Source organism: Dicentrarchus labrax, unplaced genomic scaffold, assembly GCF_905237075.1.
Source record: "Dicentrarchus labrax unplaced genomic scaffold, dlabrax2021, whole genome shotgun sequence".
NCBI classification, from domain to species: Eukaryota; Metazoa; Chordata; class Actinopteri; family Moronidae; genus Dicentrarchus; species Dicentrarchus labrax.
In genome coordinates this window covers 25628035-25655581 of record NW_026136702.1, presented here as the reverse complement: position 1 = coordinate 25655581, position 27547 = coordinate 25628035, and the positions used below count along the sequence as shown (strand labels likewise).

General features: G+C 39.1%; 1 protein-coding gene and 1 long non-coding RNA gene across 2 annotated transcripts in view; one reads left to right on the top strand and one right to left on the bottom strand.

Moving 5' to 3' along the window:
• Positions 1–27547, bottom strand: part of LOC127377137 (uncharacterized) — a 417826-nt gene that overhangs the window by 278629 nt on the left and 111650 nt on the right. The window lies entirely within an intron of this gene.
• The window catches only part of col13a1 (collagen, type XIII, alpha 1), a 131346-nt gene that overhangs the window by 99256 nt on the left and 4543 nt on the right, over positions 1–27547 (top strand). Inside the window, exons 20-41 of the mRNA XM_051423355.1 lie at positions 3041–3067; positions 3866–3910; positions 9288–9323; positions 9413–9466; positions 10643–10729; positions 10856–10882; positions 11001–11036; positions 11242–11298; positions 11386–11409; positions 11496–11549; positions 12194–12238; positions 12371–12505; positions 13505–13576; positions 13784–13825; positions 13941–13982; positions 14929–14955; positions 15072–15158; positions 16790–16825; positions 18024–18077; positions 18218–18271; positions 20713–20748; positions 26015–26101. Coding sequence (XP_051279315.1) covers positions 3041–3067; positions 3866–3910; positions 9288–9323; positions 9413–9466; positions 10643–10729; positions 10856–10882; positions 11001–11036; positions 11242–11298; positions 11386–11409; positions 11496–11549; positions 12194–12238; positions 12371–12505; positions 13505–13576; positions 13784–13825; positions 13941–13982; positions 14929–14955; positions 15072–15158; positions 16790–16825; positions 18024–18077; positions 18218–18271; positions 20713–20748; positions 26015–26101 — 1164 coding nt within the window. The remainder of the gene's footprint in view (positions 1–3040; positions 3068–3865; positions 3911–9287; positions 9324–9412; positions 9467–10642; positions 10730–10855; positions 10883–11000; positions 11037–11241; positions 11299–11385; positions 11410–11495; positions 11550–12193; positions 12239–12370; positions 12506–13504; positions 13577–13783; positions 13826–13940; positions 13983–14928; positions 14956–15071; positions 15159–16789; positions 16826–18023; positions 18078–18217; positions 18272–20712; positions 20749–26014; positions 26102–27547) is intronic.

Sequence of the window (27547 nt, the reverse complement as noted above, 5' to 3'; positions counted from 1 at the left end):
TAAGACTCCCATGTGGGGCCCACATATACATGTTGGCTGGGTTGCAGCTATGCAGAAGCATAATTTGAGCCATAGTCAAATCAAATGGATATCTTCATCCTGGTTGTCGTGAGTAGGTTTCTTGTCCGTGCTTTGTCCTGAAAACAAACCTACTGTCAGACTCAGCAGGGAAACACTGTCCATGGACACACAAAGAGCCGTTTTCACAGGCTCTTGTCTGAATACTTGTCTGATTCAGATTGCTGAAAGCTCTTAGTCATCATGTGGCCCTTCCCTGCAAGCACCACATTTTTCATTTATATTAAGTGTTTTTAAAAAGTATTAATTGAAGCTTTGGGAGCTGTTTAGAACTGATATCATAAAAATACACAGGCCCTGACCTCACAAAATGATGCAGGTAACATCTGCTGCCACATTTATGGTTTTGACATTTATTCAGTGGAAAGTGTTTGTTGGGTTATTGAAAAATAGTCTCCTTAGTGTATTGAATAAACAGGGATGAATAAAGCACACACATACATGCACACACTGTGGATGGCAGCTTAAAGGATCTAACCTTGGCTTTGAAGCGAGCTATGCCTGCTACTCTCCACGTGCTTGTCCTTCTCCACTTTTCCATGGCTTAACAGACTTCCTCTAGAGGACACACACACGTACTTGTATACACAGCAACTGTTCTACACTAATCCAAGTCATTATATGGCATTACAAGAGACTAAACTTTTGAGGCATTATAGATGACAAAAGGAGAGATGCCAAAAATGTGAAAAGGGAGGGGAAAAACTAAAATTAATATCAAGACAAAAGGAGAGAATAGTAAAGATTATGTTAGCTAGTTGAAAAGAGGATCTGCTATCTGTGGCAGGCCTGAGATGGGACGTCATGGTTGGAAAATGTCTAAAGTTGAAGGAATGATTTTACCACGATCAAATTTCACTCACTTGTAGGAGTGGAATTATAGAAGGAAGGAGGCTACGTGAGTGATCTGAGGAGGATAAATAACACACAGCAGACACAGAGACACAACATTAGCGTTCATTTGGAGTTTGTTACAGGCCAACTGATAAATAGGTCCAATATTCACTCTCCTCTTAGCTCACTGTTATATAGCTGGTTGTTTAGCACTATAGACACATTCACATCAATGGATTGTATGTGCATTTTGAAGTATCTAATTAGAGAAGTCAGATGTAAATGGCAAAATTTGCAAAAAAGATTTTATGCTGGCTTGGTGGTTTTTGCCTTTTCTTTAAAAAAGATCTAATTAATATATAAAATTCACAGAAATGTCGTATTTCCATCCTGTTTTTGCATTGTTTTCACCATTTGAACTTTCATTGACGCTCTTTTGACATCATCTTTTTGCACCCTCTTCTTCTGGTTTTCCAACTGCAGAACTGGCGCCACCTGCTGCCTAACTCACTGAACAAATTCCCAATAATCACTTAACGGATGGAAATAGGCATTAATTTGTTTTTTTACTCAAAATTCTATTAAACTTTGCGATACATTTAGAAGTAAACATGGCTAATGTTCAAACAGCTAGTCGTGCAGTTAGTGCACAATGGTTTTATCAATGCTTTTTCACACAAAGCAGCAGCAAAACATTCAGCTAAAAGAGGCTAAAAAGCTCTGTATAACTAATGTGAACTGTTAGTCCCATTTGTGACCTCAGCATTTTGTATGTTATGCCATATTTGCTACCAAAGACTAGGAGAAAAATCTAAATGTTATTTTTTACCTGTTATCCAGTTAAGATCTAATAGGTGTCTACTCGGAATGATAAAATGTTAACTTGGATGAACCCAACGTTTAAATACAACACTACCACACACGGTACATGGGCATGTCTCTATGTAAGTGGAGAGGTCAGTACTGCAGAGATAGTGATGATTCTGGATTCTGGATGGTTTTATATGAGACACCTTTCACAATACACAGTTATTTGATACATTGTAGAGATTCAAGATTTTTCTATTTTGATAAAAACAGTAGTGCCTTCAAACTTATGTTGATGCTTTGAAAACTCAACTGCAAACTGCTTAGTTTCAAGACTAAGTAATTAATTAAGTGTAAAGATGTGTATGTTCAATAATCCATATGTTTATACCAAGTGGCTGCAACTGAAGCCAACATGGAAGTGCCAAAAACTGCAGTTCCTCTAATGGCCACTTGAGGCTGGCTCCAGAAATCAATCTCCATTTTAAAATGCCCAACTTTATAGCAGAAATAAACACGTTTACAGCCTGGTACAAAAAACTGTTTTGGTCTCTATAGCTAATTTTTCCGTTCATGGCCACCGTACAGGGGGTGGATTTTTATAGAACTTATCCATTTAAATTATATTAAGGCTTAAAGTTATTAAGGGCATGGCCACTTTGAGTGAGCCAAAACTACCAAGATGGCACAAAGTCTCTTCACAAACCTATGGGTGACGTAACAGAGACTATGTCCATTTTTAAGCATACAGTCTATGGTTCATACTTTTCCCCTTCCACTAAACTCCACTAGAGCTAAAGTAAACTATGTTAGTCATCTCAGCAAACTGCTGTCACAACAAAACCACAGTAGATATCTACATGACTTTCTGTGAAAGTGATTTTTCCCAAAGCCTCTATGTTTTCTGGAAAAACCTTCTGTGAGCTTATTTGCAGATTATGTCCTTGTAAACTTCAACTGCAACCATTCTTCCATCTTGCTTTTTTGTTTTTTCCCTGAAATCAGCCCAGAATCCTGTTTCTGTTTTCTGCCATTAGCTTTATGAGCACATCAGGCTACAGAGCTGAAGGTCAGTGTGAGGACAGAAGGGTTTGCAGGAACTGTTATCTGGCTGTTTTTCTGGAGGTTGCACAACAGGCATTAGATAACTTCTTAGATGCAAACTACTCCTTGAGTTTACACATCCATTCTTTAAGGCCTTGGTCACAGTCGTCACTGCTTATTATAAGGCTTATAGAGGAACTTGTGCTCCATCTAGTGGACTACTGTGATTGTTATCAGTTGTTATACTTACAGTATTTATCTCTGCTTTGTTTCACAGGGGGTTAAAGGAGACCAAGGAATTAAGGTAAGATTTTTTTACCTTTTCATTTGTCACGGTCAAGAAAGTGATAGGCTACGAAGGCAATATGGTTTAAAGCTCCAGAAAAAGCTAGTAATGAGTTGGAACTTTTGGAAACGTGTAACTATTCCAATTTCTGTCCAATTATATTAACAACCTGACCTTGGTATCGTCTGCGGCCCTGTTCTGTTTTAGCTTTTCACTTGTGGAGACAAGAGAATAATTGTCTACCCAGCCCGTCAGTTCTTTGGGGAGAATAGAAGATATAGATAGATCAGATACCCGGGTACCCAGTTTGCTCACACAGAATCTTCTTGCTGACTTAATCATGATCTAGGTTTGGGAGTTGTCCCCTGTAGTTCAATGTAGAGACACCTCATTTAGCAAATAAACGGTTAGGGTTACAACCCTAACACTAGAGCTAGGGTTCAGGCTATGGTTATGGTAGCCCTACCATTTGCAATTTTTTGTGAATGGGCAGTTTCATTCCTGTATTATAAACCTTTAACTGAAAACATGATCATTCAGCCTGTATCCAGAGCAAACTTTAGGTCTCCATGTCATGTCGCCTTGCTCGCGCTGCCAGGATGAGAAATCACCTCTCCACTGGCTACTGTGTAATGTCTTTACAAGGCAACCACTGTCCAGGGATCAACATGATAGAAGGCTCCTGATGTCATCTCTAAACGTGTAGATCTCCTCCTGTCAGTTCCATGTAAAGAAGGAGCACTCCCTTTTTTTTCCCTGAGCCTTTGCTCGTCTTTTGATTTTGCCCTGGTTGAAATGTTTCCATCCACTCTGTAGGGAGATGAAGGAAAGAGGGGTTTCCCAGGAGAGAGGGGAGAGAAGGTAGAGTCAGAGTCAAGCATGGAGTTGTGTGTATGTGTGTGTGTGGCATGTCGAGGTCTATTCATGAATGGCAAGATTACAGACGTTGCAGCTGGGGTCTGGATGATTGAAGTGGGAAGGCTCTTCAAAAGTTTGTAACACTGGCAGAGCTGCTGTCTGTCTTTGAACACAAAAAACCTGAAATCCATCATTAAATTTAAATCCAATCCTCCAATCCAATTCTGACTCTTATACTGTAATGGCTTTGTAATATAATAAATAACATGGTCATTAGCACCGCTTTATTTTCAGATGTGCTCTCAGAGGCTTTATTTGGCAAGAAGGAATACTAAGCATGTGTACTTTGTAGTTATTTATTTTTTGTCATGGTGGTTCAACTCGCCTATTTGGTGTCTGGTAAAGCTGTTTGAGCGATGGAGCACCTCGAGGGTCTATTTTTTAGCTTCTTTATTTTCCAAATGCTACCATCGGTCCCTCTAATTCATTGATTTAATACATCTTTCCACTTTTAAGCAGACTACACTCAGCTAACATCAGTTCGTACATACCCTATGAAACAGTTATCCTCCTTGTGATTAAGATTCTGGTCCAGTTTTCAGGATTAGCCCTAGAGTGGCCAAATTAAGGAAAAAATACATAGGCCAACAAGAAAAAAAAAAAAGAGACCTAGCACAACAGACCAGCCTTTTCCCAGAAGTATTATGTGTTAAGAATTGCATCAACGGTACACTGACAATTAAGGATTAAACCAAAAAAATTACACTGCAATGCATTTCATGTTCAGGGAGAAAGATTGGGCCGTTGTGCTTATCTTATCGTTGTGCACATAAATTAACTAAAAAATGGGAACAAATTGTATCTTGTGGCCACTAATTAATCAGAATGTGGGAATGAGTTGTATTTTGTAGCCACAAATTAATCAAAAACTAGGAACCAATTAATCAAAATGTGGGAACCAATTGTATCTTGTGTGCAATAGCATATCGAGTGTTTGATATAGTAAAATGTGGCCTTGATATATATATTCTCTCTGGCCACTCCAGGCCTGCACAGAATCTGGGAGGATCTATGGACACTATAACAAGTTGTGTATCTTTTTTTGTTTGTCTGAGTGAAATTGTGTCTCATATTCAATTAGTGAATTTCTCTCATTTCTGTACTGCTACTCTGATGGACTCCAGCACCTACAGCAGTTATTCTTTGGCCGTAGTAGCATGGAAGTAGCAGTCGCAGCCATGTGAATGTGTGTTTTCTCCATTAAGCCTCACAAATGGACAGATGGGGGGAAGAGGAAGAAAAAGTAAAAAGCGGAAAACTTCAAGGGAAGTGATTTTTCGCTGCAATCCAAAGGAAACAGCGATCTGGAAAGGCTTTCATTTTTTAATAATAAAGAGAAAGTGCTTTTGCAGGCTGATCCTTCAATGTTAGATCCTGTTAGGTCGCCTGAGGAGTTGAGGCTTCCATCAACCCAGGGGATATCTGTTCTATATATAATCTCAGAGAGCTGGTGCCTTGTGCCAGAGTGAAATAAATGGGGTAGAGGTAGGGGTTTTGTGGTATACACAATAACCATTAATATCTGCATGGTGCCGACCACAAATGATGACTTCTCTAGACCTCTTTGGTTCCAAAGCTCCCAGCAGGCAGCAGGCCTATGTCTAGCCATGAAGGAAGCAGACACAACTATCACCTCAGGACCTTGTCCCATCTGTCACTGTGCTGAAATACTCTACTGCCTTGCTTTAGACTGACCTAAAAAGCTCTGTCTTTAAAAGCGGCTTTGATTTTACTTTCCCTGTGGGAACTGACAGCAGCAACAGACGACGATAGAGAGAGTGGATTTCATGACAAAGGATAGTGTGTGCCAACAGTCGCACTTCTTTGACTGAATGAAAAAGTATCTCTGCCTTTTTCCTTTCACCACAAATGAAAGACAATGAGCTACCCAGCTGGAGGAAATATTATAAGCAGAGCGTGGAAGGTGGCAATTAATTTCTCCAATCACCTACCTCATTCTATTCACTGTATTATTCTTCACAGTGACCATATCTGTATGCTTCTTTTGTCTCTCTATAAGCAAACTGGAAAAAGAAAAATTAACAAAAGTGATTCCTCTCAATGAATGGATCTTTGTCTATTTTCACTGTTGTGTAAGCTAATTATAGAAAGGCATAGCCTTGTTTGAGAAACCTGAAACTCCTGCACTGATCAGAACACAATGGCGACAAGGTTGGGTTGTCCATGTTACACTTTGTTACTGAGCAAGATAGCAAACATTTATAGTCCCCAGAAGATGATTCAATTTCTCTTTGGGACACCCCATGAGCAACAACCCCAATATTTTTAGCATTTGGTGTCAATTTTTAAAGTCCTGTGTGTAGGATCTAGTGATATCTGTATTGTCTGTTCTGGCCTACTGTAGAAACATAGCAGTTAAACACAGCGGACTCAATGGAAAGTAACCCACTTCCTCTGTAGATAAAAAAACCTATTCTAGATTAACAAAAACATAGCAATTATACTTTCAGGTGATTATTCACTAATGAAAACAAACCTATAAATATTATATAGCATTTCTGCCAATAGATCATCCTAAATGTTACACACTGGACCATTAAGGTGTCTCTTTTTTATCAGAGCTTTGTATCAACATGCTGATATATTGGTCTTAGTCTAATCCTGTCCATCTGTTACCAAGTATACAATTTCACTGTTTATTGTACACATGGAAAGCGCACTTGTACATGTAAGTCATTATAGAATCCCTGGCGGTGAGTCGTAGCTTCACTGCGTCCGTGCACTAAGACGGAGTGTGACAGGAAGACTTGGCTGCAGCACAAACAGAATGATAACAAGTGATCCTGCAGCATCACAACGATTACAGTTCTGTGAGGGTGACTGACTCAAATTCATTCCTCTTTGTACTTGTCCTCTGAAGTGGGAAGGCCGTGACATGGCATGCTAATGTTACAGATCCATATGGGCCAACACCCACTGTGTGTCATTGAGAGAGATGTTAAAATAGAAACATGGTTGACAAACCTATGAGGCGACTAGAGGACTGCTACAAGCTGATAGGTGCAATTGTAGATCAAAGGGAGGTGTTGTTTCCTGTTAGGGGCAGTTGGTTGTTGGGGAGCGTCTCTAATGAACCCCTCTGAATGTTTAGATCCATCACCACCCAGGTCCTCCTGAGGGTAGCAGGGCTGATAGAGGTCCAGCAATGCTTTTATCTGACCACAAACTCATGTATGTGAGTAGGCACTCTGTCCTGATGCGGTCCTTTCCATCTCTACCTTACAATCGACACAAGTGTAAAAAGTGTATCCCTAGTGACACCATACTCTGAATATGTGTGATTAGAACATAGGCTTGGAAAATAACTTTCCAGTTTACAGTTATAACAATATCAGAGAATGAATGCTTTTTGTATTGTCTCAATGGTTGCTGGATGGTATAAGAAAAGTTAATTAAGAAGCAAGTAGGAATGTTTGAATGTGTTATAATGTCAGTAGTAGTAGCAGCTTCAGCAATAGCAGTGTTATCAGTAGCTATACCAGTTGGAGTATGTTGTATTTCTCAAGTCAAAGTCAGTCACATTTAAATCTCTGAACGACAACTGTGTCAGCTCGTCCTTAAGTTGTCAAATATGGCTTTGAGGTACCGACATTGTTTGAAGCGAAGGGCCACTGACCAGGCTGCCTGTGAGACCATGTTGCCTGTACACATTAGCTTTAGTTTTCAAATTCAAATTGAATGGGAAATGTACTTTTTGATATGTGCTGGTTTACTTGCACTTACTGTATTCTATAATTTTGTAAATTTGTATCCTTGGATGAAGAAACTGACATTTTCTGCACAGTATTCATGGGTTAAGCAGGTCAGAACTGTATGATAATGAGCATAATCCATTGCAGTTAATAATTTCTGGTGCATTGTGGCTCCTAGAAAATAGCCACAGCCTCAACACAGACAAAAGTGCACACAACTTGGCTTTTATATATTACCAAAGTGACTGCTAGAAATTGAAATGGAAGCATTAGAACCAGTGTTGCCCTGCTCTTTAGTGGTCTCCAAAACCCCAAAACTGTTTTTAAGATTTTAACTTCTTGGTATAGGAACTTGAAATGCCAGTGAGACAAGAATGAGGGTTAGTCAACAGAATTTCACTGATGCATACGAAATATTCACTATTTTGTCTTTCTAATAAAAGTCTTTTAAAGCTAATTTGAAGGAGCTTGTTTAAATTATTCCTGCATTGTCTCTTTCCCTTTTACATGTTGCTATGCACGTATTTTCAGAGTCTTCTGTGATAAACTATTATCCTCTCTTTACAACATGAGCAATTATGTTAAAGCATTATCAGACAAACCGTTGACAGCATAGCGTTTTCACTGGGGCAAACAGTATCGCAGGAACTCTCTCCACCAGCCAGCCGTGTCTGTGCTTGTGTGGTCACAGCTGTTACTGTACATCATCTTTAAACCATCCATTCATTAATCTGAAAAGAGGAGCAATTGCACAGATGAACTAAATTACTCAAACATGTTTTCCTTTTTATTTTTAACAACCAATTTCAGAGAGTTCAACATGCTTTGGTAGGCACGTGACGGATGCTAATCAGTTACAGTTTTTAATTTCACTTTATACTTTTACATTCTATGTTTTACATACAGATTTTGAGACAATGAGCCTCTTGCACCTAAATCCTCCTATAGGAAAAAACACCCAGACTGAAAGAGTTGTTTTGCAGTTTTGCATTTTGCCGTTTTGTGCTTTAACCTCTCTCATAAAATACAGAATTGACTCAGATGTCTCATTTGTAGTAATTTTGTGTCTCTTGGTAATTTTTCGCATCACTGTGTAGTTGTTCTTTGCCAAGGTTTCTGCCTCTGAAAAGGCAATTTTTCCTTGCCCCCATCGCCAAGTGCTTGCTCATGGTGGGAACTGTTGGGTCTCTGTAAATAATGTTATAAGGAGTTCGGACTAGACCTGCTCTATTTGAAAAGTGTCCTGAGATAACTTCTGTTATGAATTGGCGCTATACAAATAAAATTGAATTGAATTTAATTGAAATTGTTTTTAATCTGTTTTTAGTTGTTTTAGTCTCTGTGGTTGTTTTGCATGTATTGCATGTCATTTGATTGACTTTTCAACAAGAAATATTGATTGTCACTTCATACACCCAGAGACCCCCCGACCCCTCGGGTCCCTTGACCTGTGCGCAGTATGCACATTCAGTAATCTATCTATTTATAATTGCTTTCTAGATGCATGCATTTTTCAACATCTTTAAGAAAAAACTACAAGGTACATCAACTGTCCTTTTTTTCCCTTTCCGCCATCTTCGACCTGTACACCACCTTGGCCATTGTAGGGAGAGCCAGGTTTCCCTGGCACTCCTGGGTTTAAGGTAAAGTTATTTACTGACCAGTGTGTGTGGCAGTTATTACATACCCAATCAGATCAGTCGGTCATAAATGTCTTTCTTCCACTGTAAAGGGCCAGGCTGGCATCCCTGGTACCCCTGGCATCCCTGGCAAGAGGGGCTACAGGGTAGGCCTGGAATGGAATGAGCATCCTAACTGTTGGGTTGTGTTTCTGTCAGTCATCCTTATTCCTCTTGTAACTGGACAATATCGGATATTCATCACATCAGTGTTTTGTGTTTGTGATTGGCCAAAGCTCCAATTAATGTGTTTCCTGTGCCGTTAGCTGTGCTTCACGCCTGATGCTTGTTGGAGTGCTGTAGTCTTTATAATGGATGGTATAATTACCCAGCCTTAATGACTAGTTCACAACTGGGCTGGCTAACTCTTAATTGTTGTTCTCTACAAACCTTACCAAACCATTTGTCAGTCATTTCTAACAACACTCACATAGGCTTTCTTTGATTAATTCTGAAACTATTCATGCCGTGATCTGTGGGAATTTAAATGTTGTTTGACATAATAATCTTAACTTAAGTCGTCTTTCTAGCTTACTAACTTTCTACAACTACATCTCACAGTCTCCATCAGCAGATTGAGTGTGCTCAGTTGTCATGGAAAGTTACAAGTAGTAGTTACACCTTCCATCTCTGCTGGTGCACCCTAAAGACAGGACTAGGTGCAGATTTAGACAAATGGTGACAACTGAGCTATCTCCATGTCAACTGAGCAAACTTATTTCACTGATGAAGGTAGTGAGATGCAGATGAAAGCTGGAAAAGGCTAGTAAGGGGACACTGAGTCAAGATTACTTGAATTAAACTATTATTTCCCAGGGTCAAATGGACTTTTATGCCCTAATCAAATGCTGCTTGCTGATGTAGATTTCTTTCTTTAAAATAAAGTAACAATTTGCATTCCATGTAATCATATGGACGTGGACATTATTTTACTACGCCAATATATGAGGCTCCTAGTGGCCTTGTATTGACTGGCTATTATTTGTTAACCTCTACATTGTCAAATATATAATGAAGTTCTATTTGATCTATTCATTAGATTATTCAGTAATGGTAAGGTACTGCATCATCAGAGTTTTGATCACAAGGGTTTTTGTGATAGAAAAGATTTTCTTATTTAGATATAAAGAAATAGTGATACAAAATTGACAGCAACATTGATGATATTGGACATGAAAAATCTGTATTTATTAGTCAAACCCTATTTGATATTGATATTGGTCTGCTTAATAGTAACACGTTTTACTCAAGTAAGCTAACACTTTTTTCTCTATGTACGGCAGGGTGAGAAGGGAGAGCCGAGCATTACAGCCCAGGCAATTAAAGGAGACCCAGGTTCACCAGGACTGCCAGGCCTAACAGGACCTAAGGTAAAATTAAATAGTCCAAACTGATCAGTGGATAGATACCTGCACATACTGTATGTGTACAGCAATGCCACCATCCAGATTATTCAGTAACACTTCAACAAAATCTATATGCTATTCCTCTTACAGGGTGACAAAGGCGAAAATGGAGACAAGGTAAGAAAATATAATATTATTAAATTACTTTTTCATGAGAAGACTACTTTCTAAATCACAATACAAGTTGAGAATGTTTATGGAGAATCTGAGTGTTATACCTTCATTTATCCTTTAGGGGGAAGCAGGTCTCGAAGGCCCTGCTGGACCAAGAGTAAGTCATGACAGACTCATAGCACTCATGGCAGACCCATAACATGTTTCAAATATTATCATGTGATACAAAAAATATCCAATTTATGATTAGATTAGATTAGATTAGATTCAACTTTTTTGTCATTGCACAAGTACAAGTACTAGACAACGAAATGCAGTTATGTCCATGATTAAGTTTAAAAATTGTCTTTTTCTCTTTATAGGGTCCACCAGGCCCAACTGGGGAGCCAGGAAAAGCTGAAATCCAGAACAATGAAAATGTATGTATTGAGATGCACTTTTCTTAGACGTAGAAAAAGTAAAGAATGAAATAAAGATTATTGTTAACCATAAATATTCCTCCACAGGATATTCGCAACATACCCCTGATGGTAAGTACTGTCTAGGGTCTATCAAGGCACATGCAAAATCTACCTTTTGAAAGTCTATCAAATGACGTGATCTTTTTTCCTCCTAGGGCCCCCCTGGATTACCTGGACCTCCAGGGGTCCCTGGACTCCCTGGCACCAAGGTAGGGAACATTTTGATGTTATGTACACACTGGATTTTAAAGATGAGCCACTGTAAACCTTTTTGACAGAAGCCGTTTTGACATTGGGTTAGGGGTAGGGCTAATAGTAATTGTATATTGATGTAATCAAAGACACTAATTAAGGCGCTGTCTCATTTAGTGTAGCACAGCCATTCCAGTGAGCCAATATGCACAATAGCAGCAACCTGAATGGAACGGAAGCTTGATTAGTATCTTTGGTAACACCTGTGTTTACCCTAATATTTCATGTCAAAATGAAAAATACGTATACATTTTGTGGTCATTTGATCAAATACAAATGTATTCAGGATTATGCATGATATATGAGTATAAAAACTAAAATAATGCAGGTGTTAGATCTTGACATAGGTCCCCTTTAAAGACACAGCCAGAGGATTAGGTAATAATGCAGGGCATGCCTTAGTTGCCATTGCAAAGGCGTAGCATGAGCAGCATGTTAGCAGAGCAGCAGCTTCAGTGCTCCTCAGTGTCTAAGCAGTGTTCAGACAGTATTGAGTTGTAGGTCACCTGGCATTTATTTTATTATTACCCCTGAGAGACTTGGCCACCGGGGTAGTTGCCTGCTTTGCTTAGTTGGTAATCCAGCCTTGGTGTGTTCTCAGGGTGAAGTGGGTCTACCAGGTGCTCCAGGACTGGACGGAGAGAAGGTAATACTTAGTTATTAGTACTCCATATTACTAACTGGGCAGTTTGATTGTTACATGAATACACATTATGAGAGAAGTCGATTGACTGCGATGACAAATATATAGGAGTGATGAGACCTCTTGTGTTTTCAGGGACCCAGAGGGAAGCCTGGAGAGCCTGGTCCTGCAGGCCCAGCTGGTCCTGAAGGTCCCAGAGGGGAGGGTGGTGTCATGGGCTTCGCAGGACCCAAGGGAGACAAGGGGGACATGGGTCCTTCTGGATCACCTGTGAGTGACTGTGTTAAGCACACACCACACCGCATCACATCACTGCCTGGGGTTCCCTGACCAAAGCCAGAGTCCCACATCTGTCATTATCCAGAGGGAAGGCCTTGGTTTTTCCAGCTGCCCTCTTATTATCTAATTAGAGACTCACTAGCTTGGAAGAGACACCAGGAATTAACTTTAACTTCACTGTGGTATAGATCCCAAATGTGCCCCCATATAAAGGGCTAGGCTATTTTTTAGCCCACTGTTACTTCATACCTATATGCAGCTATGGCCTATTAAGGGAGACATTTGTTTTACTCTTGCTTATATATCTTGTTTTGTTTCTTTGTTTGTTGGCTTGATTTTGAAGTAGGATGGGCAGCATTGCGTCCCTGACTCCAATATCTCTGTACAGCTAAGAAAATGGATATTGGGTTGTTAAAACAAGTTGCATCGGTTGCCGCATTTTAAGTGTGCTAAATTGTTTTACCCTTTTTTGTATTTGAAATGAGAACACACAAAACACAACAGGCAGTTAACAAATGATTTTGTATTATAACAATATGAACAAGTTATCAAGTTTTATGGACCCCTCTTACTTGCTGTTTTATGGGAATACATGGGTGAGCCTGCGGGAGGATGATCAGTGATGGAAGAACTACCCAAATCTTCTACTCAAGCGTACTACAAGGACACTGTACACTGTTGGATTATTTTATTATCATTATTATTAATTATTAATATTTTTTTTCCATTGCTGACACAAAAGAATAAAATAGAACAATTTTTCATTTTTCATTTAAAATACAAAAAAGAAGAAACCAATTCACAGAGGTATACTGCCCCTGGTGCAGATTGGTATAAAGTTTTGGTAGTGAATACTAATAGGGTAACAAAAAACAACTTTCTCAATGGCCTTTTATGGTTTGATTCTAACATGAAGATCAATTCATTGGTCCCTAAATTGAAATGCTCCGCTGTTATTGTGATCCCTATCTCCCCTTCCTTGTTCTGTAGGGTTTAGATGGCCCTACGGGTGAAAAGGGGGCTACAGGGGTCCCTGGCTCTATTGGATTACCTGGTGCAATGGTACGCAATGGTGCCCCTCAGGCTGCATCTTTCTGGATGCAGCATCTGACCTGGCAAAGGGGGAACAGAGGAATACATTTTGTATTCACCCCTGAATGCTGAAGAGTGTTGTGTTGTCTCATTTTTCATTCACTTAATTTCACTCAATAATTTGTCTGATGAAGAAATATATCATCAAACTTGTGTCTTTGCCATCTATTGTCACAGGGTCCTAAAGGCGAGCATGGAGAAGGAGGAAGGTCTGAAATGGTAAGGGTCAGTCATTAACCCACAGGTCTGATTACTGCACTTCATAGTAAAGTAGAGCATGTTGTATGATTTATAACAATATTTTTTTATTAAAACCTTATTTTTGTGTGTTTAGATCTATGGTCCCCCAGGACCTCCAGGACCAGTTGGCCCAGCAGTAAGTCAAATATGCTATTTAACTCTTATATTGAAAGACTAACTACTCATGCTTATGCCTAACACATCTGTAGAATGTTTTCACTTAATTTGGCTGATTAGGCCTTCAGGTTGAAGTTGGGAAGAGGTGAGCAAAATTACATGAAATCTCCAAACTTCATGAACCAATAAGAATGATACAATTTTAAAACACTTAACAGCTGTAATAAGATAAGGGTTGTCAATCAAGCACACCTACCCACACAGTTCTAATTATGTAAAATAAGTTAAAACACTTAGGGAGACCATCAGTGTGCAAGAATAATATTACATTCAACTAAAGAGACTGGGTCTGTGTTTAGAGGTAGCACACATGTTTGGACACCAAAGCAAATTTTAAATGTAGTCAGGTGACAAGTACAAAGGCTAAAGATTTGCTCCAGTTTATTTCATTAGCTAAAAATTATAATTAGTGAATGCTACATTTAACCAGTATGTTAAATGTTGAACCATCATGTTTCGCAGCCATTGCCATTTATCCTACACACTGGGAAATATTGGCTGTATTCAGATTGTTGCAATCTGCAACTTCACTGCCAGTTTAACTGAATCCTACACACTGGTCCTTTAAATAATTTAGTGAATTGTAGGTAATGACCATGCCGCGTTCAAAAAGTATAGTATACTATCATCTGCATATAGGCAAACTCTGTATTCTTTTTAATTAATACTTATAACAAAAGTTTTCAACATCGTTTTCCACAATTCATAATCATCCTGTTTAACATGGAGGGGAAAAACATTATGAAATAAATAAAATAATTAATTGTGGCTCAAATAATGCCTAACTTGGGTGTCTATTATTTATCTTTTGGCGCTACTCAAATAGTCACAAATGGTATGCTCTGGAAACAATTGGGACACTGTACAGGTTGTGTCAGTAATCTCACTGTTTTTATTCCATCCAGGGATCTCAAGGACCTTCAGGGCCTAAGGTGAGATATTATTTCCATAAAATAAAATAAAACATCTGCCTCTATATATATGTTCATCATAGATATTATTTGCATGAAAGTGTAAGGATAGGATTAGATGTTACACTTTCTTTCAGGGAGAACCAGGCATAGGCATCAGAGGAGAAAAGGGAGCGACAGGTCAGAAGGGTGACAAGGGAGACAGAGGCCATCTTGGACTCCCTGTAAGTATGCCAGACCTGCTGTCTGTTTCAGATTTCTTTGTTTTCTATTTGTGTTCTAACCTGCTGTTAAGTTTTCTTACTCAACCTTGATTATTTTAGGGATTATATCACTGCTTCAGTACAAACATATAAGCAATATAAAGTACAAACCTTACAAACCTGTGTTTCTCTAACCCTAGTTTGGCAGTGTTGTTGACTGATGTTTGTCTCAGATGTTGCCTTTATGTCTTCATAATCTTATTAAAATGTTGCATGGAAGGGCGGATTGTGTCAAAGGAAGTAATCAAAATAACACTCCAAATCAAAACATTCAAATGTTTGGTTTGTTTTATAGTTCTTTTGCACTTTTCAAAATGGTATCTATCACTTTGGGGTTCTATTCTTTCTTCTCATTTTACAGTCACAGTCACATTTAAGTTTATTTTAAAGACCGAAGCCGTTGTTTTTTGATGACGAAAGTCTGTAATTTGGTATTGAAGGGGTTAGAGGAAAGTCAAATCCTTACCTTAAAGGTAAGTCTGGTGATATTCTTTATGCTTTTTATATTGCCAACAAATCCTATGAAAAGACCAAAAGCAACAATGAACTGCTCCTATTACTCCAATTCTCACTAGAGCACCAAATGTGAATTCATATACTGCTGAAAATAATAACACAAATGCACTATTTCCTCCAGTTTTTTCCTCCTTTTCCATTTTCTGGGTTTGAAAAGTCAGTTCTTCATTTCACACAAAGAACTTAGAGCTGTAGCTACTCCTGTTGGAGCTACTTTGTCACATCATTGTCACAAAGACAATATTTAATAATTTGATAAACTGCTCCTAGTAAACAGAGTAAGGGGCTCGGGACTGAACATTCATCATGGTTCAAAATGTTTTCATTGTTGTCAAAACAAACAACCATATCTTAAAATGTATTAAAGACACAGTTTTCCATCATATATGTTTTCTTCTTCTTATTCTTCTTCTTCTTCTCAATGAATGCTGAGAAGTCTGCTAATATGTTGATCATGTTATAAACTTAATTCAATTAGTTGATTTAACTCGGTACAGTGCATTCAGTTAACTCATGACATGTTGGCAGTAATATACAGAATGACACCAGAAGTGCCCTTTAATAAAAGGAAAAACATAACCTAAAAAAATAATTAAATGCTAGTATAAGTAATTTAGTGAATTGTAGATAATTGTCATACTACATTCAAAAGGTATAGTATGCTATCGTCTGCATATAAGGAAACTCTGTAGGGAGCAGCTAACAAAAAGGCAATATGAGACTGAATAATGTCCACCACACTTGCAGCTGGTACAGTATTTATAGAATCTACAAACATGACGTTGTATCATGACGCCGACTGTGAAAACAGTCAAACTACAGGGCTGAGCAACAACATGGCTGTAGAATTGATGTCATCATAAGACGTTACTCACAATTACTGTCACTCACTTTACCTCCACCTCCGCCACTTCCATCACTTGTCATTTGTCATCATCTGAATATGTTTTTTGAGTCACTTGAGTCACAGCTTCACTCACCTCCCACCACCTCCCCATCCCAACCCCCACCCCCCACCTTCCTCCCACCATCTCCCCCATCATCTCTGCTCTCTAACTATGTACAACGCTATACAGGGGGCTCATGGGTTAGACGGCAGACCGGGTCCAGTGGTGAGTGGTGCAAGTCCTGCTCTGGTCCCCTCACCCTTCTCCTCTTCCTCCTACTCCTCCTCCTCTTCCTCCACCCCCCTGCTACTGCTTGCTTGATGTCTGCCGTGTCTGCCTGTTGCTGTCCTGCTTCCCATGCTAGTCCTGTCTTTTTTCCTTCCTGAAGTAAATCTGTGAGGACAAGCCTATTAAGGGTTGGGTTCTGAGGATGCACTGACATGGAGAATCTGCAACATGGCAAACAGTCAATGTCACCCTTATGCCCCTATGGTTTATATTGGCTCATGTAAGGACCACGCCCTCTACAGCAATCATTAAAGTGTGGTTATAAGAATATTTTCTTTCAAGTCTACATTCCATTGTCCATAAACGAGACACCCTATAGACATTATCCGTCTAGGCCTGGTCGATATATGGTCGGTCAATACTAGCTTATTGTAGAAGATTGTTTTTCAACTGTAAAATGTCCTGCTTACACCCATCTTGATGACAATTATTTATATCAAATATTTTTGTGTTTATGAGAAAAGAATAACATATTAAAATGTTTTAAACTTTCAAAAATATAGATTCAGCATAATAATTACAATTGACCTAAAATCTGTTCATTATCTCCCACCACTACCACTACGATGGAATGTTGCTGTCTGATATTGGATGCCATAACAGTGTAAATCCTCAGTCCTCCATCCTGCCTCAACGGTTTCCTGCCTCATGATCCTGTATCACCAGAGGGTTGCAGAGCTGCCATTATTAAGAACTATCCAAAAGGAGCATGCAGAGATGCCCATGCTGCATGTTTACATGTCACACAGTGTATTTGGATAGCTGCATTCCATACAGCGCTGTACCTATACCTATACAATATGCCTGAGATGCAAGGTCTTCCTCTCCGATCCTGACTGCTACTTAGACTGAGAACTGCAGCTGTTGACATTTTATTCATTTTCCCTCCTTTTTAACGGTTCAGACAGTAGTTCAACAAGCTTGGTGTGTTCATTCTGAAGGTTTAAGGACAGAAAATTACGTCCGAACCCTTTTTTTTCACTCCAGATTAGTAAAAGAAATTGGTCTAAATAGTCCATGACACCAGAAGGCTTGTTGATTTACTGATTTGAAGCATTTACTGATTATATTTCCTTTGGTACTATTCTGTTTATATCTGCCAACAGGTATTAATTTCCCCTATTCTGTTTTAAAGGGTCTAATAGGACCATCAGGTGTGCCAGGGCCAGCAGGACCAAAGGGAGAGAGAGTGAGTATCACCCTGTGGGTCTATTTTTTTCTGTTTATTTAATTTTTTTATTCTAAAAGAAGTATATTAGGAGAATATATACATATATACACATATATATATAGAATATATACACTTTGAATTTTGTCTCACTATTACAGGGTGAAAAGGGAGATGCAGGATTACCAGGACCAATTGGCCCGCAAGGCATCCCTGTAAGTCTGTAATTCAATTTTCATCACAACAGGGAGTGTCTTTTAGCATTTGGAAAGCTTTCTCAGCTCTGATTGGTTGTTTTCATTCAGGCCCGGAGCAAATGTCAATAGGAGTACTAGGAGGAGCCAGAGGAACCATATTTTTTCACAGATTATCTGTCAGGATTTAGTAAAAAAAATCATAAAATATGACAAAAAGTTATTCTTATAAAAGTTACCTTTCAATTAACTTATATATTAAAATATAAAATTAAAATAAAATAAATTCTTCAAGTTTGACAACCAATGAAAACACAACAGACAACATGTGACCATGACATTAACCTATATTTTTGTCTAACTATTAGGGCTGGGTATCGGTACTCGATACCTTTCAGGTATCGACCGAAACAACCAGGTACCAAGTAGTATCGAAACTGCACCTGTCAAACGATACCTGCAATCGGTTCTTTTTGTACCCACTACCCAGATCAAGAAAAAAATTACCGTTTCTATGGTTTTGCTTTGTATGGCGGTAAAGCGTGCGCGCTTAGTCTGTGGCGGAGTTGGCTGGTCAGCATGCTGAGATGCCGGCAGCAAAACGTTCAAAAGTATGGTTGTACTACACACCTGTGGCGCCGGGTACAAATAGATGCATCAAATGCGGCAAGATTAAAAGCGCTTTTACACTACGTGCCACATTCACCCTTTCACACACATTCACTCAGTGATGGCAAAGTCCATCGAACAGAAACTACAGTTTCTGTATGATGTTTATTAGACCTATGTAATCTGAATTGGAAGGGCACGTTGTCATGAGCTGTATCTTGTATATTTATTATTAGCTATGTGGTATGTGTATGCACCTTTATCTAATCTGATTGAAAAACATATTAAAATTTAAAACCGGATCATACCAAACAAATATCTGTTTGCGTGTCCCCGTGTATGCAAAGTGTCCTCCTTTTTGATGTGAAGGAAATGGCCACCCTAACACGGAGCAACCGTGGATAACTTCAGGTATATATATATTATAATTCTTCGTTGTACATGTTTGTACAGTTATTAAATAAATATTTGAGCACTTTCAAAATGTATTCATGTAAAAATCTTTAAATGGGGAGGAGTGGTGACATTTACGCAACTGATTGCTTTTTTTTTTTTAAGTTGAAAAAAAGTATCGAATGAAGTACTCAATTGGTAAGGCTACTGGTATCGGTACTGGTATCGAAAATTTTTAAACGATACCCAGCCCTACTAACTATACAACAATATCCATATGTGTTACAACAATCTGACTGTGAGGACGTGACTTTTGAGATACTGCATGTAGTCATAGCTCGAGTGTTTTCCAGTTTTGATCTCCTACTTAAATTGATTTAGCTCCTAACCCCTGTACTTTAGAATATACCATCCTTATAAAGGTCTGCCTGGAGTAAAAAACTGCTGAGCAAACTGTTAAACCACCACTAGTGAAAGCCTCATCCTGTTGGAAACACGCTTGCACCCAGTAGTTCCAATTATCGACACTAAAAAACTAGAGCCCAATGTATCAGTCGACCAATATTCTAAGCTGGTATTGGCTTATTGGCTTTTTAAAATACTTTTTCCGAGTGCAGGATCATAGTGCAGCACCCCTGGAGCAGTATTTGGGGTTCAGTGTCTTGCTCAAGGGCACTTATGCAGAGATGGTGGGCACCATTCAACTCCCAGCTCACAGCTGGAATACACCCTCCTGTCAGCGCCAGTGACTGAGCAAGCAATGTTTTGGTTACTGGCTGGCCTATTTAACCAATGGGTAATTTACTGTTGTCACTGCAGAGTTTCTCCAACAGAGTGTGCTGTGATTTACAATACTGTGTCAAGCAGCAAGAAAGGAGAAGCAGCTCTCAGCAATGTCAACTTGACTTGGTTAACAATTTATCTGTTCAATTATTTAACATGTTAAAGAATATTTAAGTTGAATACTCTTTAATAAAGTTTGTTTAAGAAATCAGCCTTCTAAATTCCTTTGCAGTGTCATATCAGTGCACAATCCATACAGAAAAAGGTCTATTTTCATTCTTTCCCTCTAAATATCCCCTCTGAAATCAGTTACTGTCTAAAAAAATCTGTATCAGTTGGCACAACAGGTTTTTGTATCTTTTACTACAAATGTTTAACACTAAAGAGTCATTTTATCCTCAGTCTGACAATCATGAGGTAAAGAATAGTATTATATCACATTACAAAGTAATCCACCAGGAAAGTGCGCTCACATATATGTGACAGGCCAATGCAGGTTGTTGCATTGTGGTAACAGCTGAGCCAACTTCCTTCCTGCACTGACCTCATTGCAATGAATGAAGGGTCTCAGTGCTGATGTTAGTTTGAACATGGCCTAAGACAGTTAACAAGCATCTCTCCCAAAGTGAAACAAATATGCAGATTAATTAATGGTTGTAATTTCTCATTTCTTTTAGGGTTTAGTAGGACCACAAGGACTCAAGGGGAACCGGGTAAGATACCACATATAATGCTTTGCCAGTTATAAAGATAGCAGAACAGGGGGCATGAGTCTGGCTAATGGACACACATAGATTTCATTTGTGGAATACACTTCTATGCTTTTACTCATTCAATACAGAAACGGCACTTAACACTTTCTGAATCTTTATGAGTCATATCAACAACAAGCCAGGCTGGTATATGCATCTAAACTACACAGCACTATTTAAAGGCACACTATGCAAGATTTTTACCTTAATATAACAGCTTAAAAGTCATTTTGATGGTAAACAAAGTCGTAGTATAGCGAATCATCCCGATAGTAAAGCAGGAGAGGAACGCCGCTGGCAGAACCAGCAATGCAAGTCTGAAAGGTGGCGTCCCGCCAAATCTCGCGAGAATCACAAATTGCTTTACGGCGCGACGTGACATACATCAGCGACATAAGAAGCAGCCTCAATGGAAGACACTAGCAGGCATTCACTCAGACGTTACCTGGTCAGTAGACATCTTCGGAGTCTATCTTTGCCTGTTCAATGTCCGACGCTTCCATCCTACTGAACATGTACCGGTATACAGGGGGGAGGGGATCAGGCAGTGAGTGCAGAGACGCAGAAACGTATATAGAGACGGCTCTGGTGAGTGGTATTTACGACAGTTAACGTTAAATACAAGTACTCCGCAGCGACTCTAGGGGGAGCTGTTTGACAAAACTGGAAAACTGCATAGTATGCCTTTAACCTCTGCCAATATTGTAGCAACTGCCGCTTAGGGCCATGATAGGTCACCAGAGCAGAGTTGTGACGACTTCAAAGACGCTCTTGAGGAGGAGATGAGAATTAAAGAGCTGAATATCAATAAATAACATCTCTTTGATGTCATGCATAAAAAGAAAGGCAGATGAGTCAGACAGTTTGCTTTGATTTTTTTTTTATTATCTGAATAATTCACAATCAAGATTGCCTTTCTGAGGCAAAATGTATTTGTTTTGCAGTGGCTTTGTTTTGAAACTGAGTGTCATAAAAGCACTTTAGAATGAATTTAAAAATAATAATTCTTGATACTACAGACAAGATGTTTTTTATCAAAGAAAAAAAATGAATGCTGTTTTATTGTATGGTATTTCACATCATAATGTGGTTTCCGTTTTGGCTTGAATTTCAAAGATGGGTATCAGTCTCATGTCATTTGAACAGCTATAATCAATATTAGTATATCCAATCGATATGTGTAAGGGGTGAAATGTATTTCTTCGCAGAGAATCATCACCAACTCTGTAATTCCCCTCAGTTCTACAGAACTTTATATCTACTTTCAGCTCGTCTGCTCTTACAGCATTATTTCCAGCAGCAGCAGTGGCATTGTTTTTAGTGAAGACCTCTAAAATCCCACTGTATGCTACTAAGCACTAAACAGCAGACAGGCAAAGTCGGGAACATAGTGGGGAAACAAATCTGCCAGGGGAGTCTGGGGGTCTGGGCTTTCTGATACCTCCAGGCTTTTTTTAGAATGGTTGTGGCCTAAAATGCCCGATTTCACAGCAGCTTTTCTAAAACAAATGTTTGTAGGCATTTCTTGCAATGACATTGAAGGAGTAAGTGAAATTTGTGAAAATAGTGCAAATGTTTTTGTCTAATTTATTAAAATATCAAAGGCAACTCGTTCCAGTGAGAATAAAATTGCACCATTTGGAGTTTTTCAAGTAACCTTACCGAAAAGGTACAGGACTGTTGTGATCACAACTTCCTGGCAGGACTGATTAATGCTAGTTGAATACTGGGTGAATATGTGGCTAATTAACCTTGCAGGTAATATAGCTATGATGATTAACTTAAGTGATGGTTTATTAGAGCTCGTAAATCATCCCATTTTCACCACTCCATGCAAATATGTATTTCCACAATTACAGGTTTGGATCCAAAGACCAAAATGTTTGCTCACTGACCATATCTGGCAACACACACTTTAGCCAGAGTTGCTACACCAGCTAAAAAGCTTAACTTTTGACAGAGCCAAGTTAGATGTTTCCACTTGCTTCCCGTCTTTATGCTAAGCTAGGGTAACCAACTCCAGCTCTGTACCTAACAGACAAAAATGAGATTGATATCCATCTGCTTACTCTAGGAAATAAAGCAAACTTGCCCAAAATATTTAAAAAATCCTTTAATTGGCACTGACTTTCAAATGATACTGTGTAATTGTATTTTATCTCCAGGTTACAGTGTATCAGAGAATCTGTTTGTAATGTCCACACACCCTTCCTCTAAGAGAATGTTTCTGTTTCCTTCCCATTAACCTGTGACTCTTTTAATATTTCCACTCCCATCTTTTAAGTTTTCACATTTCATAAGCTCTCTCAGCACATTCAACTGGCCTTCAAATATTAAACAATATTAAATAACATATAGCTATGAACAAATTCACCTCTGATAAACAGATTTGAATGTGACTGTCCAGTTGAAGGTGTTGAAGACAAAGCTATGGGATAGTGTTGGTGTTTTTACTCTTTGTCCTGTCTTCCTTTGTTTCCGCAGGTCTTCCTATCCCCTTTTACTTCCCTCCACCTTGCTCTTTGGCCCGTGGCTCTTTTTATTGCCGGGGTTGCCCTCTCTCCCTCTCACAAACCTTGGCGTCCTGCTCCTCCTCTTCCTCCTGCATTCTAACGTAGTCTTGGGTTAATCTTCCTCCTCTTACACCTCCCCTATATTTCCCCTACTCCTTAACAGTACCTCTTCCTTGCAAGCCTTCATGTACCCCCTCCAACCCCAGACCCATATGCCATATTGGCAAGCAGTGCTCTCCCATCACTGTCAAAATGTATGCTACATTAAGATGCTAGCACACCAAACATTTTGCACGTTTCTGAGCTTTAATTTGTTAGAGTTAAGTGAGATAACTTCTGTTATGATTCGGCGCTATACAAATAAAATCGAATTGAATTGAATTGAATTGAATTACAACTGGTGCAGATAATTCATATGCCCCATTTGTAGTCTTGTCATGATTTGCACACTACTGAAAACTCGTGGGGAGAGGACTTCATACTTTCAAAAGTGGCACAACAACTCAAAAAATAACAAGACTGCACAAATAAAGTGTCACTTACAGTGACTTCATGAATGTGAGCCTCTGCTACTAGCAACACTCACAGCTGGTCTTTGCATATGAGCCATTTGAGACAGAAGCTTAAACCTCAAGAAAGTCTAAAATTAGATTGTGGTTACGTAGGTGATAAGGCAGCCCTGGGAGAACATTGCAGTCAGGCAGCCTATTATTGTTCTTATCATATTGTATTCCCTATACATAATTCTGTCACTTTATCTGATCTCTTACAGCCTTCTTGGTGAGCAGGTGTTCTGTTAATACTATGATTAAAGGTCCAGTGCATAAATAATTTATAATATATAAATATGAAAAAAACTCTGAGAAAGAGTTAAAGTGCTTATTGGGTGATGGAAACACTTTTTCCCGAATAAGTTCAGACGTAGCAAACATTTAATTCACATGACTAATGAGTTATTTCCTAGCAACATGGCTCTATAATAAATCCATGATCACTCCACATAGATCTGATTTACCTCCCTTGCATTAATTTGTGAAAAAAACGTCAGTGTTTCATCCTGTTTTCTGCATTGTTTTTCATCGTTTGAGCTTTGACTGGCACTTTTTCAATTATATTATCCTGTTATGCCCTGTTCTTCTGGTTTTTCTGCTGCTTATCTCGTGAACCAACTCCTAATATTCCCATAACGGTAGTGGACGGAAACAAGTATTCATTCTTATTTTTATTTGCAGAATTATTCAAAATTCGGTTACAATTTGTCATACATTTTGATGGAAACACGGCTATTGTTAGACTCATGATGGACAGGTCAAAGTAAAAAAGGTTGATGCTGCAGAACCAGACATATTGTCTTCTCTTGCTCTACCTTACCCACGATGCAACTCGACCCCTGACACAGATTTGGATGCGTCATGGTATAAGCTTTGAAAACATAATTAGATGCCACTATCAGCATGATGACAGTACGGCTTACAAAATTGTTACAAATCACTGTTAACCCCTATGGTTAAGATTTGCCATGAAAAGATTATGGTTGGTTGGTTGGTTAAAGGTCCAGTGTTTAACATATAAGAGAATCTATTAACAGAAATGGGATATAATATTCAGTGGTATGTTTTCATTAAATTCAAAATACTCCTCACAAAATGATTTAGAGACCCAACAATTCCCACCACGCAATAGCACTTGAAAAAAGCGACAAGGAAAAACTTATTTTAAAGAGGCAGAAACCTCGAGTAGAACCCTGCTCATTACTGATAATAGTCATCTGAATATAGGAGTCATTACATTTTTGTTACCTTAGAATGAGCCTTTTATATCTACAGATGTCACAGGTCACCTTCCATGGAGTCTGCCATGTTGAACAGCCATGTTTCTGCAGTAGCCTAGAGTGGCTCTTCATGTATTTAGAGGCCACCGTAATTTTTCCTTTGCACTTGGAAGGGGATGGTGAAGCAAGGGAATTGCAATATGCAACTACACCACTAGATACCACTAAATCCTACGCAATAGTCCTTTAAAAACAATTACTTTGTCCATGTTAGGGAAGTTTTTGCTAAAGATTAGGGTAAAAACCAGTACTGTATCTGTCTATTCTATCTAATGTATTTTTAAATGTTACAACCATGCTCAATGAGACTAGTAGTTGAAGTCAGATTTTTATGCAGTTGTAATGATCACTCAACTAAAATAGTTTCATGTGTTGAAAATGTCACCTCACATCAGCCACTTCACTACTTTAGCTTTTCATATTATCATATATATATGTTCTGTTCAGCAGATTATCGTCCATCATAAAATGAAAACATGACAGTAGGCCATACATGTATGAACCTTCTCACTTCTCACTCGCAAATCTTCCAAAATCTACTTTTTCTGTACAGTAGCTTGTAGGTAGTCCTTGGTAGGATGCTTGGATGAAATCTGCTCACCAACAGCACTGGCTTTAATCTCTCTTCTCTAACCCCCTCTACTTACCCTCCCTTTTCACTTAATTTACATTACAAAATCATATTGTGTTTTGAAAATAGTCAAAGTCATACCAAACACATTACTTAATTGAAATAACTTACAGTATTCCTTATATTGCATAAAATACAAATATGTAAGAAATCCTGGCAGATAAAACCTTGCAAAAAACAAGCATTTGCTTCATGTGTGGCTTATTGAGGAGGACTAAAGTTTGTCTTTTTTTAATACGCTGTTGTTTGCAGGGAGAGAGGGGCAAGAAAGGCAACAGGGGGGCCAAAGGGGATAAGGGAGACCAAGGAGCACCTGGATTAGATGCCCCCTGTCCGTTGGTATGTCAGTAGTCCGATGTGTAACCAAGAGACAAAATGAAGAAGCACTATCTTAGAATGCAACATAATCTCAAAGACATTCAATAGTCAGCTTCCTTTTGGCTCTGGTATTCAGTGGTTCTAATAAACCTCAGGGAGGGTTTGGTCCAAGTGTCCACTGGAGCCTATTAGATATACGGGGATATATGTGATTGAACTAATGACTGATTCTCAATTTGATGTTTCGATTTAAAAAAAGAAAGCAAAGGAAAGGTTGTAGCGTATAGATGGAAATAGATTATCAGGTGAAAAATAACTTGAATGGACCACAGACCACAACCCTGCCTGAGGAGCCTCTTTTTTTCCCTCATGAGACGGACAGGAACCAGGCATCCACCGGTGATGACTATCAACAAAATATGCTGTCTTTATTTTCAGCCTCCATCCTGTAGCTCTGCAGCCCTGTCCTTCTTGTTAAATAATACAGGACAGGTTGAGGACAGTCAAACTAGAGTTCTGCACCCAAACCCCACCTGAAACTATGCCTTTAATGCTGGGCCTAAACGAAAGTGATGGGTTCTTCCAAATTTCAGACCTGTACCAGACCTGAAACCTGTCCATTCCATTTTTTTCAACATCTGACTATTAGTTCACCAGGAGTAATACAAAACATTGGCTACACTCTGACTGTATTCCTTCAATTTATTGGGCACGTGGCACTTACAACACATGTGCCAAGTGCCCAATAATTTGCACAGCCAGAAAGAGAGAAAGAGTTACTGAAAATAAAGTATCCCAGATGTTACTTTCCCCAGCCTCTTCTGCCAGCTCCTCCTGTGTAATTGCAGGATGTTCCCAGGCCAGATGGGATAGGATGGGATCCCTACAGGAGCCATCCTGATCACATTCCTGCACCACCTTAGCTGACTCCTTTTGACCAAAAGGAGCAATGACCCAAACCAAAACTTAACCCAAGCTCAAAATTACACAATAAAATGGCCCAAAGCTGATGTGAAATCGAATACTTTGTTGGGACTCTTAGGCTTTGGGTTGGTAGCAAAACTCTAAATCAAACGCATTCCTGCAGAGAACTATCCTCTACTTTGTTATCAAAGAAACAATTTGTCGTCACATTCTACATCTGAAAGCTCATCTCAGTGAGCCCAGTTCCTGTCAGTCCCAGGTTGCCTGCATGTTTAGGAAACCTGCATCCAGCCACCCAGTGGACAGAAGTGGAGATCCTCCTGCCGTCAAGCAGTGGAGAACAAACGCTCCTCTGCTACACATGAGCTAAAAAAATGGTTTTTAAATGGTTGATTTCACAAACAGGGTTTCCGAGGCTTTAAAGGGGAGAAAGGTGAACCGGGCTTACCAGGCCTGGATGGGCTGGATGCCCCTTGCCCTGTGGTATGGTGCTCTTTCTTTCCCTTCATTTTACCAGCATGCCTCTAGTTACCCCTAATAAAA